Source organism: Periplaneta americana, chromosome 1, assembly GCF_040183065.1.
Source record: "Periplaneta americana isolate PAMFEO1 chromosome 1, P.americana_PAMFEO1_priV1, whole genome shotgun sequence".
Classification (NCBI taxonomy): Eukaryota; Metazoa; Arthropoda; class Insecta; order Blattodea; family Blattidae; genus Periplaneta; species Periplaneta americana.
In genome coordinates, this window is record NC_091117.1 from 4722098 (window position 1) to 4738631 (window position 16534).

Consider the following 16534-nt stretch of genomic DNA (forward strand, 5'->3'; position numbering starts at 1 on the left):
ATATAAATTTTTGGTATGATATAAATTTTATAGGTTATAAAATCTCTTTTCAAAATAATATAAATAGTAATGATATAAATTGTATCAGTTTACATTGTAAAGCATATAACAATTTTAACAAATGAATTCCCATATCAAGCTGCAAGAAACAACAAAAAAAAAGGGGGGGGGAACCAATGAACAAACATCAAAAGAAAGTATGAACTTCAGGTGTTGTCCAGGAGGGAAACAAACATATACATATGTACATAGAGAAAATTGTTTCCTCTATGGTAATTCAGCTGTTGACCAGACGGGACCTAGTGTGTCACCACATTTTCGGTAATCGCGATCGGGCCTGATCGCGATAAGTGCTAATCGTGATTAGTACTGTAGTCTGTCACCAGTATAATCAGCTTGGTGAAAGCCACCTTGATCACAAAAAGGGAATATGAAGAGGAAAACGGAGATGAAGGGTTCAACAATGAACAAAAAACATACACATTTGCTTATATGACAATGTTGTATTTGTATGTCCTCTGAACAGTGTAAGCAATACAAAACTTTCTTCCATCTGAAGAGAGATTTGCATTAATATTGACATGATACGATTGTTTAGCAATTCATATCTATAAAAAATTACCAGATTTCTAATAAATCATACAAAATGATTTACTTTTTTTAATAGAACGATCAACGTCAGTTAAAGACCAATAAATATATACCATTTTTCAAAAGAGATCAGTCTGATTATATTCTCTAACAATATTAATGGCTTTTAAAATAAATGTTTTTAAATATATTATAAATAAAAATAAAGAAAATTATTCATAAGTTGGTACCGATTTTCTCTGATATGTTTTAACATATAATTTCAACTCTATGTACTAAATTAAACCTTTATATTGTTTTAAATTTACAATTTAGTATAAAGCTCCTATCATATCTTAGGCTATGATAAGTCCTGTCCTATAATTAACCTGCATTTATTTCCTATAACAAAGATGGCTGCCGGACATCAGCTGACATCTCTCATGTAGCCAAGCCTTTCAGTGAGACTGCCAACTTTTGTGTTTTATAGTCACTTCTCAGCTGAATGAAGTTCAACAGAATTGATCGGTCCAAGCCAGCCTGTGAAAGAAACGTCATCTTATTCATAGTTACTTCACCAGGAGAATGGTTGCCAACCAAAGCCACATATGCCTGTCAGAGTGGGCCACCTATTATCGTCGTTAATTTGTTACATAAAAGTGCGATGTTTAACTAAAGGCAATAATCGAATAGTTTAAACTCATATTATATAGCAATAATTCCATCCGAAAACAAAACACAGCTACATAATATAAATATTTTCCTTTTTGGTTACAATTTGAACAAAACTGCTGTTATGTATTACAAGAAATATCATTAACACTATCACAATGCTGTATTTAACAAATAATAATAAATTTGTATTAACAAAAGCCGCCCTAAATAAAGGTTTGATAGAGCGGCCCACTAATCACTTCATAAAGAATAATCATTAAAAACAATTACTTAATTCATTGCATTTCTTATAGGCATTCAGCAGAAAGCTTAATAAATGCTATCAAATTCAGTGAACACCAAATCGCGTGTTTTGATGCAATGTCATCTTTGCTTACCAAATTGACATTGAAATTAATAGCAAACACTTTCTTCGACATCTAAGTCACAGAGATATTGGGCCTGCAAAATGCAGTGATCGTGTACAGAAATAAATAACTTGTAACCAAACAAAAGATATATATTATGGTGCCTGCAAGCTATAGAACTAAACAAGATCTATCTCTTTACTGTTTTCACAGTTCTAGCACTTTATTGGAGCCATTTTGCATAAAATAAAATCACGACTCTAATTGCAAACAGTCAAGGGCACTGACGAAATATTATATGTGGTCCAATATGGTTTATGCCCACCGTGAGTATTTTCATAAAAGACGAATTATTTCTCCTGGACCAAAAATAAAATGCCAAAGTAGCAGTAATTATTTATTGTTTTGGTAAAGATTGCCTCCAAATTTGTCTTCATCAATTTCAATGGTATCCCCTGGACCACATCATATTTCTCCTTCATTTTGCTCTGATTAAATATTATAACTTTCAAAATCTGTATATTTGCTTTTAGCTTATTAAAAAAACCAGCACTATACTTGCTAAATTTTGCACTTGGCTACTGCAGCCAATCTTATTCTTAAAGAATATCGTCACGAATTTCACCAGCACCATATCACTTCTCTTTTATTTCACTAGAAGCAAGCATAATCGGAGCTGCTGCACTACATGAAGTTTTTTTTTTCACCAGCTTACATACCAACCAGAAGATGACGTATCAGTGCTGATACACGTAACATAAGCTTCACTAATTAATTACAAAATTACACTACAGAAATGGAGGCCAGATGGAGTGGAGAAGATGTTCCTGAATAATGCATAATTGTGACGTAACTGAAATAAAAATATTACTGAACAAACAATTCCTAAGCTGTAAAGTAAAATGAGATGGAGGGAGGGGGGTCAGTGGCGGTGCGTCAATAAGAGCACAAGAGCATGTGAACACCTTGTTTCCATTAATGCACGACTAGTTTTATTATTTAATGCCGTATTGGCGTAGTGGGGATGTATAATATCAGAATCGAGTATTTGAACTTCCCGCATCTTACATAAACTTCTTATGTAAACTTGGCAACATCCATTCACATACAAGCCGTGCTCTTTCCAAGAAGGTTACAGGAATTTCACGCATGCGCAGTAGAAAATTGTCTTTCGCTGGCCGCTTATGACTCGTCAAGAGCACAAAGCATTAAGTGAACAGTGAATCTATCCTTCAGATGTAAGGTGCATCAATGCCTATCGTTCACGTGCTATATCTCGAGGAGGAAATTTAATAGTCTGTATTCTAGCCTGTAGGTGTCAGCATGTCAGTGTCAGAACGTTTACTTTATGTGGATGTGTGTACAGTGCTGCTACGAGAGTGTAGTTTGTGAATTACTATACTTCAGTGTCAGCATAATAGCATAGTTTGGCTTTCAAACACGTGTTAGCTGAATGTAGTGGTGGTATGAATTGCAGTATCTGTATGGTGGTGTATAATATTTAAGAATAATATTTACTGGCATGTATTTATAATAATCAATCTATGCGAATGGGATTACAGTACTGGTATAGGCTATAGTGTATCAGTGTGTTGTGAACCAAAATATATTACTGAACACACACTTTTGTAAATAACGGCATTGTGGTATGTATTCATTTTTAACAAACATAAACAATGAACTCTGTTCAAGTAATTTGGAACAGTAAAGAACTGGGTAAACTGGCTTATCAGGAAAAATTGGAAATAATAAGACTGGGTTTCATTATTATTATTATTATTATTATTATTATTATTATTATTATTATTATATTATAAGTTCTTTTGAATTTATATACGGTTTTTTCGATAGTGAAACATTGCAAACATGACATTTTATATTAGGCTAAACGTACAATTTCAAATTCTCTTCGATTTTGGAACACAAAATTGTGAATATATATAATATTTTGTGCGAGATCGTGCATATTTGCTTGTTTTCCGCACAGAACCAATACGCGGTAAGTGTGAAATACCACATTCAGTATTCCCAACGTAACACACATAACAATTTCCCTCTTCTTACCGCAAGCGCGAGATTCATTTTACTGCTTTAGGTTTTTAACATATTATTTTTAGAGACGTTCAATATAGTAATAATTATAAATAGGAAACTTACCACTGCAATTTCACCTAAATTGCAATGTTAATTATTGTTTTTAAATATTTGCAAAAATTAAGTAAAGTCTACTACTCCATGAAACTTATTGCATTCCTGATACAAGTAATATTAAGGAAGCCATGAAAAAATCAACAACATTCCAGATGCCGATGTTATTACTGCAATATGTTATATAAATAATATTGTTAAAATATTAAAATGAAAAATAAATCATTACATAACCTTACCGTTTGTTTTAAGTTCGCATTTATAGACTGGGGGAAAAAAAAGACAAACATATATCATGGCCTGCTGGAGTATAGTAAACACAGAAAACATTTTATAGCAACAAAGTTGAAGAAAGATATTTTGGTTTTCCGAAGTTGCCGCCATTAAACAGAAACTAACATGGAGATTTCATTGCAACTAATTAGAAATTCGTGTTTCAGGTATGTAATAAACGATCTTCGCACAAAATAATGTACGATACACGAGCGGTATGTTTGTTTTCATGTTCTCAGAAATTAAAAAAGCTCAACTACGTTTCGCTTTTTCAATCTTTTTCTCGACCATGAAAACGTCAACATACCGCTCTTGTAACGTATATTACTATTATCACGAGCTGCCACTGAGGGGGGTTAATCCATATTAAAACATGGTATTTAATAGACATTTAATTGTCACAGATGGCCAAGTAATGTATGTCCTTACCAATTGGTCTCCTGTACAGACTTGTTTCAAGTTCTCAGGTTTCACTAGAAGCAGGTTGCACAGAGCATGGAGCGTGTCAAACAACGTGTTCACCAACGGCACCTTGAACTCTTTCACGCACTTTCTATATTCGTTGACATCACAAATTGCACACATTGCTCCTGAAAAGAAATCAAATGGTGGTATTATTATTTTCTGGCATGTAATATCTATATTCGAACTACAAAAAATGGAAGGATTTTGTGGAATTAGAAATTACACTTCAGTTAACACAGAAATGATTACATCATATCGGATAAAATGCACAGCACATGAATAGTGGGCACATGAATAGAGGTCTGCATCGGACGTTTTCGCTGTAGCGCCAAGTAGTTCATAGCATAATCCGATAGGTAGCGCACATGCATGATGGGTAAAATTGTCACGAGCGATAAATCCTCGAATGGTATAAGCCGATCGTTAGACATTCGTTCTTGTTACAGTGATGAACTGTGTAGTAACATCATAGATGTTTATCATTTCAAAACTTTGCAGTGTTTAACTAACCTCTCCATAGTACAACTACAAAACTTGCTTTAAAATGTAATGTAAATGTTGTAGGTAAATGCTTTTTTTTTTTTTTTCCACACAGGAGTGATTTTGTTTTTGCCACACCTTGTAGATGTTATTGGATGTAAATGTAATTATTATAAACGGAGAACACAATCACGATAACGAACTGTATCAAGTTTTCTAGTAATAATAATAATAATAATAATAATAATAATAATAATAATAATAATCTCTAATAATTAGTGTATCAATCTTTGCGTCTGTAACAGTTGTGCAGCATGCTTATTCGTTTTATTATATTTTCTGTGACGTTATCTCTGTACTAATATTGTTATTAATCTACTGCTATATCAATAATATTTTGTCAAACGTTTCTACACTGTCGCAGTATATAGGCGGAACACTATGTATGGACCTATCATATTATATATGTGGTAAATCAAATATTGAATAATTATTAATTAGCAATAATAACTGTATATCGAAGTTTTTCATACTATTTTATTTATAACTTCATGTTACTGTTTTGGTAGTTCCATTAAACGTTTGTCATAAACGCAGAAAATAAAGCCTTATTTTTACCGTGTGAGCAAAACATATGTGTATCTTATCTGTCGCCTTCCATACAAGATAAGACATGTTGGTGAGGTGACCTTGTACTGTGCTTCTATTTATTACAAGCGTATCACAACTGATCTTATCTCACTCGAGGGTGCGACATTCGACCGAGTTCAAGCGAGCGGTTTAACTCCAATGCAGCACTCTGGTAACTATAGAAAGTTAATACATGCTTGGCATTACTCATTTACAGATGGATAAATAACAATAATATTTACGGGATATTTTGATATGCTACCTGTGAAGGATTTTAGATAAGGGCGCAAATAGCCATAATAGCTGACGCGCCCTTTTTAAACCCCACTAACTACATACTGCCTCATCTTCAATTTTGAAAGGGAGCTTCTGGAATTTGTTCCTATATATCCATAAAATACTGCCTGTTGCAAACCATTGGGCCCAACACACACTTGAAGAGATCTCGCTAGTGAGAAAAGTCAAAGATTGACAACATGGATTCAAACTGACGTCCACACACTGGAAGAGATTCTCGTTCGAAGCGAAAACCTCGAGCGAGTTTCTCGCTGGAATCGGTAGCTCAGAGGATTTTCTTGAAACATTTATCAAAGATGTTTGACATTTATACTCTTTATGACGATTGAATTTAGAAAAAGATGAAGAAGTAATATCACAGGTGGCAGTGAATTGTATTGTTTTGAATGATAATGAAGAAAGATGGCTGATAATTGCAATCAGAAACTTAACGAACTTGTACAGTGTCATTCAAGGCCTATTTATATGTACACGGGATGAAAAACTACATATGAAAAAAGAAACTCAAGAAATGTGGAGACAAATATCAGATGACCTGGAAATAAGTAGGGCTATATTTTATTTTGATGAGCTTTAATAATATTAATTATAACATTTGAAATTGTATCTATATGTCTTAACAGTTTACATAATTTTAATCAGAATATAGCAAAGAATCCTCTATCATGTCATGAACTGCAAAAAACTGAGGTCTATTCAACCTGAATTTAAGCCTAAACCAGTAGTGTCGGAGTTGTAAGCTCCAATACAGGTTGTGGAGCTAGATCGGACTTGAACTTGCTTATGTCTGTGGAAACACTGGAGCACGCAACCAGTCTAGTGGAGCGCTCCGCTCCGTTTAGTCCCTGTCTGACATTGCTGGCCTAAACGTATCATCACCCAAATCCGAAAGACCGAAATCAGTGACCGAAACTCGCCTTTATCTCGTGAGATATGTGATTTCTTATCCAGATTTTTCTCGCTTTAATTTTAGGCCTACATTTTTCTTTTCATTAACAAAATATGTTCATATAACTTCATTTCTTCAACATCTGAAGATTCAGATTCAACATAGTGGCATTCGTACATAATTTGAAAAAGTACGACAATATACTGACCTGTACTATTCCCCCCCCCCCCCCCCGGCGTGCTTACTACAATCAGAAAAATACTCTCTGCATGAAGGCAGTGCACAGATGATCATTGCGAGAACTTGCCAAGTGTGTGGAAGAGGGTTCTTTGTCTCTTTCTCGCAACACATTCCTCGCTAGCGAGATCTCTTCAAGTGTGTGACAGGCCTATGATGCGATCCAATAGGCAGTGCCATAAAATCATCATCACGAAGCGAGTTTAATTCTAAAGGCATATATAAACTATGTAAGCCATGTCTGGGTATTGTTCCTTTGTTTTGTCAACAAATGAATGCAACCATGTATTAAAAACAAGAAATAAAATAGATGCTTTAGAGTTACCAACAACGAAAAAAAAAAAAGTCATCCATGTTGTTATTACAATAAAACTTCATTTAATTTTTTTAAATATTTAAAGGTGAAATGAATGTTACAACAGAGCATTACAAATTTATTCTTGAAATTTACTTCAAGAACAATATTGTTATGATGTTGATCGTGAATGAATTTCTGGCCAATTGGCCACAATTCCAGGAACTTAAACGAATAGTTAAAAGGTAAATTCAATATTTTCTCGTTCACATGGCAAAATATTAGACCAGCCTCATGGTCTAGTGGTCAGAGCTTCTGGCTATAGTTCATGAGGTCCCGGTTAGAGCACAGGAATTTTTCCTTAAAAGGGATTATTCCTGTGTTCGTCCATGGTCTGGAATTTAGGTTAAGTTTAGATATAAGACCTCTCCTGGCACCACATTATCATAATCATCCTATCACATCATCGGGGTAATGTAACTCTGCCTTCCAGGCCCCCCAACCTCAGAAGTGGGTTACAACTAAGCCACGGCCAGGAGAGAAGACCAGAAATGTCGAAAAGACAACCTGGTGGCATTGGATTAAAAAAAAAATATATAAAATATATATTAGATGTTTTTAAAAAGGGACGTAATTAAAAAAAATAAAATACTAAGTGCAAACTCAGACATTCGAAAGTACCACAAATTATTAAATCAGTAAAATCATCTGCCTATGATTAGGTTTGGCATTGTGAACGTACTAACAAATACTGTAAGATCCCATTCGAAAGTGAACACAGGATATATCAGTTAATTGTCTGTGGCTCAAACAGTTCTTTACATGTCTTTCTAATAGTATATTTAGCTTTAATACATAATCATCATCATTATTATTATTATTATTATTATAGTAGTAGCAGCAGCAGTAGTAGCACTATTGTTAGAGTCTTATTATTGTAGTAAAAGTAGTTGTAGTAATCATTAGAGTTGCCAACTTTTTTGAAGAAAATAAGCGAGACTAAGGAATCGACAAAATTTCACATAAGAAATACACAAATTATTCCATTCAGTTACTAAAAAAACAACTTTATTCTTCACTTCAAAAGCTAGGCTTAAATTAAGAATATTTTGATACGGATTTTGTCTCAATTGCAGTTTTTAGCTCTGATTTGATCAAATATGTCACGCCCATGTTTCGAACATCCATTCAATTATTGTTATGTAATGAAACACCTTCTTTGTATCAACATTACTGCTAGCCCAGATCACATATAGATTGCTCGTTCCTTTGTTAAAATCGTTTGCACTTTGAAAAGAACAACCGCCAGGATCGCCACCCATCCACTGTAAACGAACACGAGATGGCAGTACAGTCGCTAATGCAATTCAAATGGAAGTTATGACGTGACTCCTTGTGTATCAACTAGATGGCAGCATAGTAAATCTGACAAAGTTAACTTCAAAACCTATAATGCGAAGCAATCTAGGTATATATGATCTAGGCTACTAGGTATGCTTAGAACAAAACTAGCCTTTTTTTTTTTTTTTTCAAATTTATAACATTAACACCGTTTGATTTTAGACAGGTCAGCACTAAAACCCATTTCTAGCAAGCAATACTTTCTATAAAGACTGTACATTTTAATGCGTCTTGAAAAACAAAGTTCATCATATAAACAATCATCATTCACGGCAAAATCAAATGTTTACAATAACAATTTTTACATTATGCAAAAATAAGCAGAAAAATGCTTGAAGAGAAGAAAAATATGGGAGCCGGGAGACTGTTAAAAATTAGGGGAAAATACGGGAGATCCCAGGAAATACGGGAGGGTTGGCAAACCTGGTAATCATACTGGTAGCAGTGGTGATGGTAGTTTAGAGGTACTGATAATGGCAGAAGTACAGAAGTAAACACAACGTATCGTCATGTCTATGTACTTACCTGCAGAGTTGTACTGGAACTGCTGTAAGTGTTCATATATGACACGATGGAAACGTGCACCAAATTCCATCATAAGAGATTCTACATTCTTTCCATCAAGACTGTCACGAATTCTATCTACCATACTTCCGACATATTGAACAACTGCCAAACATGCCTTGGAAAGAAAGAAAAAACTTTCAATACAACATTTAAAACACAGATGTAATGATGAACTTAGTTAACTCAAAGTGTAAGCAAGATCAGCAGAAACTTTTTCATATACTGTAACTTGCTGCAATGTTCTGAATTGGATGAAGTTATGTGTAAGACTTGGCAAGTGGTCACTCACTCACTCACTCACTCACTCACTCACTCACTCACTCACTCACTCTCTCTCTCTATCTGCACCTATAAATGGGTTCCACCCCTTATGCCCTTCTGATAACAGAGCTGAGACATTGTTCGGAAATGTTCAATGTTTCTATATTTATGATACAGTGCAAAAAATCCGAACACTACATAAAACGTTCATTCCCAATCTGAAAATTTAACTTACAGGAGATGCCAATGTGTCTACGTCTGTTTCTGGCTTAAAATCAGTTTTCTTCTGCTCTGTTTGTAAATATATTTTCACCCATCCCACAATGGCATTAATGGATCTGAAAAAAGAATTTTCATATATATTATTTCGCAGTTGTTACACAAAAGAACCTCAATTAGTCCGAACCTCATTAATCTGAAATTTCATGTAGTCAAAAAATGCTCAGACATCTAATCTCAAGAGATAAAATACAATATATGGCAACAAAAATGGTTTACTGTGTTTTTTAATAGATCAAACTTCAATACTGTCTTCAATAGAAGAAATTCCATTTATTTATATTTAGTGTACAGTATCTGAAAATCTTTAGGAGCTTGCCTGTCTAGTCCTGTGTCCAACTTCAGCTCTATCTGTTCCAACAGATACTTCTTCTTCTGCAGACAGTCACCATGTTTTGGAGTCGATCTGCAATAACAGTCACATTTTCTTACTTATACAGGGTGTAAACGATATAAACTGCCAAAAAAATACTTGTGATAGAGCATAAATTAACTGAACAAAAAATCTAATAAAATTTTTCTGTAACTTTTGTGGTTTCCCTAGAAAAAAATGTTATCTGTGAGTCTAATGTTTTTGGAATGATAGTACACCGTCAATATTTACTTCGGTCCCCCAGGTACAATGCAACTGTGGTATTAGTATTATTTATTAATAGTTCAAAAGTACATAACTTAATCTTAAAACTGATACATGCACAAATAGTGATAATACACAATATTTACACAATTTAATAACAAATTTTCTATCATATAACTATTCAACTTATGTTGGTTTAACTTACACTTACTTCTGGTTTTAGTGCAAGTTTTCACCCTATCGCATTTATTTTAAACATTCAAACTTCTTTACTTGCTAAGTTTGAAATTCTCTTTTTTAACTCTATAATAAACAAGTGTATATAAATCGTCCCTGCCGCTATATTCATCTAATTATTTATCTTTTACAACAGACATATTTATATTTAAATTTCAGTTCCTCGTTTACATAATACTTAACTATTCCATGTAATAAATATCGCATAGAGGTTAGCAGATGTCGACAGTAAGTGAACAATTGAATAGCTGAATCGGTACATTCTATGTCTATATGTAGGGCAGTGTCTAACCTCGTGCATTCGCTTGTCAGCAAAATCGTCGACGTAATCTCAATACAGCTGTCAGCTTACTTGTTTAAACACATTATTTGTCAATCTAATTACATGATGACATCAATTCCACTTTAATCAATTCAATCGCATGCACTCATTTACATTCATTGCTATTATGTTTCTAATAAATTTATAACTTAATACAATCCTGTCTAATTTGAAGTATAGTATTAACTAATTTATAACGTCTTAATCTTTTGATCATTTACTAATCAGTAAAGCTAATTGCAAAAAAAAAAAAAAAAAAAAAAAAAAAAAAAAAATCCAGACAGTTATTATTCAGCTAATATAATTATGAAATGTATTATTTTCAATTTTATTTATTAAAACTTCTGCGTTAATAAATCTTATTTTTGAAATACATTGCAACTGTGGTGATATCCTTGTTTACAAATCAATGTACTCTGTTGTCTCTCTATTGTGATGGTGTTAGCATGTGTTCGACATTCACATTTACTCAAACAGTAAATATTAGACTACTATCGATCCTAAAAACATTTTATTTTAGGAATTAAAACCAAAATAGAAGAAAAAACAAAATTTCACTACACATAATGTTTAGTAGACCGAGATGTACAGTATGTATAATTTTGGCAGTTTATATTGTTTACACCCTGTATTTTTAATATAATGGTCGACCTGGTTGGCAAGTTGGTATAGCGCTGGCCTTCTATGCCCAAGGTTGCGGGTTCGATCCCGGGCCAGGTCGACAGCATTTAAGTATGCTTAAATGCGACAGGCTCATGTCAGTAGATTTACTGGCATGTAAAAGAACTCCTGCGGGACAAAATTCCGGCACATCCGGCGACGCTGATATAACCTCTGCAGTTGCGAGCGTCGTTAAATAAAACATAACATTTAATATAATGTATTTGTCAATCACTCAAAATATTGAACAATTAGCCAGTTTATGCAATAAAGTCGACACTATCAATATAATCACGCTGTGATTACACCAAGCTTGAAGTGAGGAGGAGTAAGAAAGTGCATTTTACTGTTCATATTAAACTATACACAAGTTATGTGTTGTAATCTTTTCAATGTCTCTTTAAATCAAAGATCTATCTTCAAAGTAAGGCTTTCAGTAGACTTGATAAATACATATTTGATCTTGCTGCTAATTTCTAAGCCAGTGTCACTGTAAATCAGATATGAACAAACACTATCTGCATGGCCTACTACAAAGAGTTATACAATCAGAGTTCAGTTGAAAATTCCATGAAGGTGTCAGGGTTTCTCCATCGTTGTCTCATTTTGTGATACCTCAATACACGTTCAACTTCTAAGATGTTTCTGATTTGCTGGGGCAATTTTACACTCTATTTCAAACAAATTGGAGGTGCAACTCCACTACAAAATATAAATTGCAATTTTATTTAATTATACTCGTGTAGAATTTCAATTTCTGGAAATTGCAATTTTTCCCAATCAACCAAAGTACTTTTTGATTAATAATAAAAACTGTAATTCTGTCAACATGAATTGAAGCACGTCAAGTGAAGGATTCTTAATTCACTTACTTACTTACTTACTTACTGGCTTTTAAGGAACCTGGAGGTTCATTGCCGCCCTAACATAAGCCCGCCATTGGTCCCTATCCTGAGCAAGATTAATCCATTCTCTATCATCATATCCCACCTCCCTCAAATCCATTTTAATATTATCTTCTCATCTACGTCTCGGCCTCCCTAAAGGTCTTTTTCCCTCCGGCCTCCCAACTAACACTCTATATGCATTTCTGGATTCGCCCATACGTGCTACATGCCCTGCCCATCTCAAACGTCTGGATTTAATGTTCCTAATGATGTCAGGTGAAAATACAATGCGTGCAGTTCTGTGTTGTGTAACTTTCTCCATTCTCCTGTAACTTCATCCCTCTTAACCCCAAATATTTTCCTAAGCACCTTATTCTCAAACACCCTTAACCTATGTTCCTCTCTCAAAGCGAGAGTCCAAGTTTCACAACCATACAGAACAACCGGTAATATAACTGTTTTATAAATTCTAACTTTCAGATTTTTTGACAGCAGACTGGATGATAAAAGCTTCTCAACCGAATAATAACAGGCATTTCCCATATTTATTCTGTGTTTAATTTCCTCCCGAGTAGCATTTATATTTAATTATATTTATTTATAATTCACTACAGGAAAAATTCTAATAGTATTGTATTTTTATAGAACATTATCACAATCAACTCTCGAATATCCAGGTGCAGATTAACCAGTGTTTAAATTAACAGTGGAGATTTGTAGAGTTGTGAACTGAACTTAGAGACTCCGACCTACTCCTACAACTCAATCTTACGCTCAGATCTTCTAGTCAGTTCCTGCCTAAATCAATACACATGATTACAGGGAAGTAACGAAAAATGCTGCATACTTACATCACCAGAGGGACAAGACTGTCGATGAACTGCTTTTCCAACAGGTGGATGACTGCATTACATTGCCGCACAACATCAAAGAAATATATCTGAGGCTGTGTCTTGTTTTCTGGTATAGGGACGCTCTGCAAGCCAAGTTCCAGAGCATAGTCCAGGTGCTCTGCCATCAGGTAGTGCAGCAAGATCTCAAAGACCTGAAGTGCATTTCCAGGCATGTCGGACTGGCGAGATAGCTAGAAGCAAAAAGATACATTATTAAAAAAATGTTCTTGTACCAAATTACATTTAATTACTAGTGACAATGTCAACAGATCTTTCAATGCTGTGAACAGAATGTTTCATTGTGAATGTGACTGATATGTATGAGCAGAATAATCCTTCTTTGAAAGGCAAGTTACAAGACAACAAGCACAGGAATCCTCTGTGAGTAATGTGGACACAGTTCTTGTATTAGAATAATCTCCACCATATGATAGACATAACAACTTCTCTATTTATGAGTAATTTTGTTTCAACTTGTTTCATACGAAGACTGTTTTTTTTTTCAACCTCCGATGGTCCATAAAAAAGAGACAAGTGTAAATAACAAAATGAATTTACAGTAGAACCTCTATTATCCGTGGTAATGAAGGGGATGGTCTGAACGGTTAATCGAAAAAATCGGATAATCCGTACCATAAAATATTTTTGTAAATTAAGTGAATAAGGGCTGAAGTTTCGTAATTTCCTCCATGGTCCTATGTTTAACACGCTAGGTAGTGGATCACAAGTTCACTATTTAAGTTTGGTTGTCAACGACGTGCTTTTAAGGGGCAAGGAAACTCCTTGTAATGGCTGTCAGCGGAAAGATAGGAATAGTAGGCCTAGAGGTCTCATGTTGTAGATTTACATACTCTATACACTTTATCCTTAATCTTTATTAAATCGCGCACAGTTGTAATATCAGTCTCGTATTCTGATGCGAGATAAGCCACAGTTTCTCTTTCCCCAAATCACTCAATTATTTGCATTTATTCGATACTTATCACAAAACGTTTCCTTTTGACACTCATGGAATAAATTTGATATAGAAGTTGTACAGTACGGCAACTCGAACAGTAGACCAAACTGGATAGTAAGTGTTGTAATAACACTCTCTAGAAAAAATATGTACTAATATAACATACAGTATTATCGCCGCGCTCTCATGATTAACATGTCGGCATCATACAATAACGTGCGGTGTGCTTTTAAAACATAATTTTGCCGACCGATTGTTGCTCTGTAGGTTTCACTCTAAGCGTCACGTTGTCACGTCTACTTCCTCGATAAGAATAAGCACTAGTTTGTTATATTGTTAAATGGCTATTATTATTATTATTATTATTATTATTATTATTATTATTATTATTATTTCATATACGAGTACGTTACATTCTTAACTCTTAATAATAACTCTTTAATAATAATTTTTAATCACATACCTTAATGTTCGTCCTCAGCACAAGACATTGCAACCTCGGTTTTTAGTCCACGTGGATTAGATAAGTAAGTGTCATTTAATAATGGAAGCAGCTTATTGGTTGCAATATTGAAATTGAGGCGAGTGATTGGAGCGGCGACATAAGAAATTGAAAACAATAATGCAATTAAATTTCAAAGACCTGCCGAATGTTATGCACGAGGTCGCTCAAAGACCTGCTGAATGTTAACCATGAGAACTCGGCGATAATAGTAGTTCATATGTTTGTCGCAAAAAAAAAAAAAAAGTGAGAGAGAGATAGTCGGATAAACTGTCAATCAGTTAATAGGGTGTCGGATAATCGGGGTTCTACTGTATTACCAAAAGTTATGTACAAACATGGTTACTTTTCGATGTATTCACCATGAAGATTGAGGCATTTGTCATATCTGTGGACAAGCTTTCCAATCCCCTCTTCATAGAATGTTGCTGCCAGTAAGTTTAGAAGTTGTTTTGAAGTTCCTCATTAGTCTGGAACCTCTGCCCTCCTAGCCACTTTTTCAGTTCAGAGAAGAGGTGGCAGTCTCTTGGCGCTAAGTCAGGGCTATACGTCGGAAGTTCAAACACTTCCCATCGAAATTCCTGAAGAAGCTGTTGGTTTACAGCAGCACTGTGAGGGCAGGCATTGTCATGAATCAGAAGAACTCCAGAAGTCAGGATGCCTCTTCCTTTGTTTTCAATGGCTCTCCGCAGTCGTCACGAAGTCTGACAACAAACAGCTGCATTGACAGTAGTCCTCGGTTCCATAAACTCAACAAGCAGCACACCTTTTTGATCCCAAAACATGGTAGCCATAACTTTTTTTTTAAGTTGGTTATTTAACGACGCTATATCAACTACAAGGTTATTTAGCGTCGATGAGATTGGTGATAGCAAGATGACATTTGGCGAGATGAGGCCGAGGATTCGCCATAGATTACCTGGCATTTACCTTATGGTTGGGGAAAACCTCGGAAAAAACCCAACCAGGTAATCAGCCCAAGCGGGGATCGAACTCGCGCCCAAGCGCAACTTCAGACTGGCAGGCAAGCGCCTTAACTGACTGAGCCACGCTGGTGGCTAGCTATAACCTTTCTGCTGTTGAAGGTATGCTTGGCGAGTTTGAGTGCATCCATTGTTGTGATTGTTGTTTTGTTTCAGGGGTGTCATATTGAATCCAGGTCTCATCGTCAGTCACAACTGATTTAAAGAAATCTTCACTTCAGTCTCATAACGGGTGAGGAATGTCGGCACTGATGCCATTCGGCGACATTTGTGGTCATCAGACAACACAGTTTTTTGTAGCGTACATGTTGTGTTACGATCGTATAAACAGATGATCTTGAAACGTCAGGAAATTCCACACACAACTCACTTATGGCAAACCTCCGTTTTTCTCGAACCACTTGGTCAACTCGTTGAACAATGTCTTCTGTTGCGACAGACTTGCGTCCTTGTCCCTCTTTATCATGAACGTCGGTTTGATCTTCTTTAAATTTCCTACAACATTCACACACAACACCATCTCTCATAAAGTTTAGACCGTATACTCGGCTCATTCTTCAATGAATTTTCACTGCACTATTCCCTTCTGCTTGAAGAAACCGAATTATACTCCACATCTCGCACTTGGCAGGAGAATCAATCACAGCAGCCATGTTTATGTGCCTGCAACTCAGCTCAAAATGGCGTAATGACACTGAAAG

General features: G+C 35.0%; 1 protein-coding gene across 1 annotated transcript in view; it reads right to left on the reverse strand.

The window, feature by feature from the left end:
* Window positions 1-483: 483 nt before the first annotated feature.
* Window positions 484-16534, reverse strand: part of Sec10 (Exocyst complex component Sec10) — a 43148-nt gene continuing 27097 nt past the window's right edge. The window contains exons 12-17 of the mRNA XM_069827186.1: window positions 13349-13581; window positions 10134-10220; window positions 9771-9873; window positions 9233-9389; window positions 4443-4603; window positions 484-1110 (exon numbers count right to left, since the gene is read on the reverse strand). Coding sequence (XP_069683287.1) covers window positions 1012-1110; window positions 4443-4603; window positions 9233-9389; window positions 9771-9873; window positions 10134-10220; window positions 13349-13581 — 840 coding nt within the window. The 3' untranslated portion in view covers window positions 484-1011. The remainder of the gene's footprint in view (window positions 1111-4442; window positions 4604-9232; window positions 9390-9770; window positions 9874-10133; window positions 10221-13348; window positions 13582-16534) is intronic.